The 3,891-nt window shown below is 35.0% G+C and overlaps 1 protein-coding gene across 1 annotated transcript; it reads left to right on the top strand.

The window, feature by feature from the left end:
* The first annotated feature begins 233 nt into the window (after window positions 1-233).
* LOC143391684 (olfactory receptor 4S2-like) lies at window positions 234-1,187 on the top strand. The gene has a single exon (XM_076844443.1). It carries the CDS (start codon window positions 234-236, stop codon window positions 1,185-1,187), a length of 954 nt encoding a protein of 317 aa, XP_076700558.1.
* The last annotated feature ends 2,704 nt before the right edge of the window (window positions 1,188-3,891 follow it).

Here is a 3,891-nt window from a genome sequence, read left to right as displayed (position 1 = left end):
GATTTAAATTATCTCTCTGGACATTTTTTATTCATCTGAAGTGAAGAAAATAGATATAATATAGAAGTAACATAATGGAAAAGATGAAATTCATTTTCACATGTGTATGCCAATCAGGAGTAATTACCCATTTTTCTATTAACAAGTACTAGAAATATCTATTTGTTCTGAGCTAGAAATAAATGATGATAGTACTTTCCATGTGTCCTTCAGGTAATTTGTCTCTGGGGAACATGGCCTCATGGACTCATCCCATGGAAAAAATAAACAATGTAACTGAATTCATCTTCTGGGGCCTTTCCCAGAACCCAGAAGTTGAGGAAGTCTGCTTTGTACTGTTCTCATTCTTCTATGCAGTCATCCTTCTGGGAAACCTCCTCATCATGCTGACAGTTTGCATGGGCAACCTGCTCAAGTCTCCTATGTATTTCTTTCTCAACTTTTTATCTTTTGTAGACATTTGTTATTCTTCCATCACTGCTCCCAAGATGATTGTTGACCTGTTAGCAAAGAACAAAACTATCTCTTATGTGGGGTGCATATTGCAACTCTTTGGAGTGCATTTCTTTGGTTGTACTGAGATCTTCATCCTTACTGTAATGGCCTATGATCGTTATGTGGCCATCTGCAAACCCCTGCACTATATGACCATCATGGACAGGGAGAGGTGCAATAAAATGTTGCTGGGGACATGGATAGGTGGGTTCATACACTCCATTATCCAAGTGGCTCTGGTTGTCCAATTACCCTTTTGTGGACCCAATGAGATTGATCACTACTTCTGTGATGTCCACCCTGTGCTCAAACTTGCCTGCACAGACACCTATATTGTTGGTGTTGTTGTGACAGCCAACAGCGGTACCATTGCTCTGGGGAGCTTTGTAATCTTGCTCATCTCCTACAGTGTTATTCTGGTGTCTCTGAGGAAGCAGTCCGCAGAAGGAAGACACAAAGCTCTGTCCACCTGTGGCTCCCACATTGCAGTGGTCATCATCTTTTTCGGTCCCTGTACTTTTATGTACATGAGGCCTGACACTACCTTCTCAGAGGATAAGATGGTGGCTGTATTTTACACCATTATCACTCCCATGTTGAATCCTCTAATTTACACACTGAGAAATGCAGAAGTAAAAAATGCTATGAAGAAACTGTGGGGCAAGAAGTTGGTTTGGACCAATAGCAAATAGTTAGAAGTATTAATTAAAGCCCAGTGGTCTTCTGAGTTACCTTAAATTTCCCCACTCTGATTAACTCCTCTGTACAGTGAAGATCATCAGAACAAAGTCACAGGATCTGAGAGATGAACAAATGAAAGAATTACATATTTTACAGAGGAAAAGTATGATCGATATTATTGTACTTACTTTGTAATCAGGTAATTTCTTTAAATCTGTATGATGAAGTATTCCTGTTACTAAGAATCTTAAGCAGGATTATGTTTAGAATCATTATTTTCTTTTCCATTTCATATTTTTGTATTTTTATAATGAGAATATGGTAAAAAGTATTATTCAATGCTGTTCCTATGGTTTTGAACTCTGGTGCATATTAAGCTTTCATATGTACATATTGAAAGGTTTGTAGAATACATAAGCTGAGTTTGCTAATTTAAACTCTCCAAAAGATGGAGAAAACTAAACCTAGTAAGGCTGGCCTGAGAGTGGAAGTGTTTGCAGAATCTCAAGGAGATAACACCCAAGTTGGAAAAAGCAAAAAGTTTCGATTCCATTCGATTAGATTAGATTCTTGGGTTTTTTGTCTGTGGCTGGGTGTGGAATATGAACATTACTAATGGAAAGGACAATACTACTTAAAAATGACATAAAGAGTTGATGTTTACACAGAAATAAAGGTAAAGAAAAAAAAACGTTTAAAAATCCACAACATTTCAAATTTGAAATTAAAAACATTTTTTAGGCATTGTGCTTGAACAATACAAATTTGTGTTGATTCTACCACTTTAGACATTCATTTGCCGGATCTCTGTGTGCCTCTGTATTCTTAAATTTCAAAAGGACTCAGTTAATGTTTTACAAACTCATGATAATTACCTTGAGAGTATTTTTTTTTCATGCACAAATGGAAATTGTAAAAGAAACTCTTATCAATTTGGCACAGGTTAAGGGTCTACAAGAATCTACAATATAAACAGGTTTCCCTGTTGCTTTCCTTGCAGTCAATGCCATGTAAGGAAACAATTTGAGAAGCTGAGACATTATAATTGTTCATATTCCTAAAACTTAAGTGTTCTATCCAGTTGATACAATGCAAACAGGTCTTGTGAATATGTGTCCCCATGTGTTATGCTGATCAGAGAGCTAAAATGGAGCTGAGCTTGCAAAACCGTATAATAAATAAATATCATGCATTTGGTAACTTCTCTCCACAATACTCTTTGTTTTATGTCTTTACTAAATAATTGATTGTCTGATGTTGCTTGAAAGTAGTAGGTGCCATGTTTTTGATTCACTGAGACCAGTAAGTAAAACAATGATAGAGTATTCAAGTTTTCACCAGCTACTTCATAAAGTTAAGTCTGTTTATGAATATTCCTGAGTCAGTCCCTGTTGGAGGAGTCAGAGGATTTGTAGTGATTCCTGGGAAGGAGTTGAACAAGAATCATGAAAACTCAGACTCTTTCCAGTTCTTAATCCAAAATCAGAACATTCACTTGTGGAAGGAACATGAATTTGAATAGTTTAAAGGTATAATAAAAATTTCAATGCTATTTGCATGTTTTATGTAAAGATTAACAAATTGTACCTCAGTAAAATCTGGTTCTTTTATCTACATTTTTTTTTCTAATTTCAGAGCATTATACAGGTTGGGACATTTTCCATGTTGTACATTTACCAGAAGGATACTTTTGAACACTTATAAAGTTTTTTTTTAAATGAGTGTATAGTTCCTTGGTATTTATCCTGAAGAAGTAATCTTACTACAGTGATACATGCATACACATGTTTATAGCAGCCTAATTCACAGTAGCCAGATTATGGGACTAGCCTAGGTATTCATCAATGGATGAATGGATAAAGAAAATGTGGTATATAACCACCATAGAATTTTGTTCAGCCACAAGGATAAATGAAATTATGGAATCTACAAGAAAATGGATAGAACTAGAGATAATCATGCTAAGTGAAACAAGTCAAATTCAAACAGTGAAGGGCTGTAGATTTTCTCTCATATATGGAAGCAAGAGAAGAAAAAGGGAAAGAAAGGGAAGTGTGGATCTCCTAAAAATCAAAGAGAAATCAATGAAGGAAATGAACCAAGGGATGACAGTTGTGTGGGGGAGGGGCATAAATACTGTGGAGTAATATTGGCCAAATTGCATTGTTATATTGTGTGCATGTTATGAATATTTAACAATGAATTCCATCTTTCTATACAACTACAATGCACCAATGAAAATGTGGAAAAAAAGAAGATATAAGTATAATCATAGTGATAAATTTGAAAGTTTGAAATAAATAGATGATCATCTTTAAATTTCAAAGTTTTAATTACTGAAATACACCACCAATAGGGTACTGATAATTAATTACAGCAACTCCTAATAGTAAAATGCAAGTGGTATACTTATATCACATTGTACATATTTAGAAACACACATTTTTAATTGAAAATCTACAATATACAATACATACATGTTTTTTTTTTAAATTGCTTTCCTTTTTCTTTACTTCAATGAAAATAAATGAATGAAAGTAGTTAGCACCTCCATGAGCCCTGTCTAAACTGAGTGACCTTGAGCCATCAAGAATGGAAGCCTGGTTTTAGGAACTCCTAGTTAGAATCTACTGGTTGGAGAAGGCCTATTTCAAATGGCAACCTTGAAATAGTTTATGCCTCAAGTTCAGGCTCAGTTCTTAAAATGGGAGTGAC

Source organism: Callospermophilus lateralis, chromosome 2, assembly GCF_048772815.1.
Source record: "Callospermophilus lateralis isolate mCalLat2 chromosome 2, mCalLat2.hap1, whole genome shotgun sequence".
NCBI lineage: Eukaryota > Metazoa > Chordata > Mammalia > Rodentia > Sciuridae > Callospermophilus > Callospermophilus lateralis.
The sequence above is the reverse complement of the archived record's forward strand: the minus strand, read 5'-3'. Positions and strand labels throughout refer to the sequence as shown.

What these genes read in the sequence shown, in the direction of transcription:
- LOC143391684 (XM_076844443.1), top strand. Translation starts at nt 234, where the DNA reads ATGGCCTCATGGACTCATCCCATGGAAAAAATAAACAATGTAACTGAA.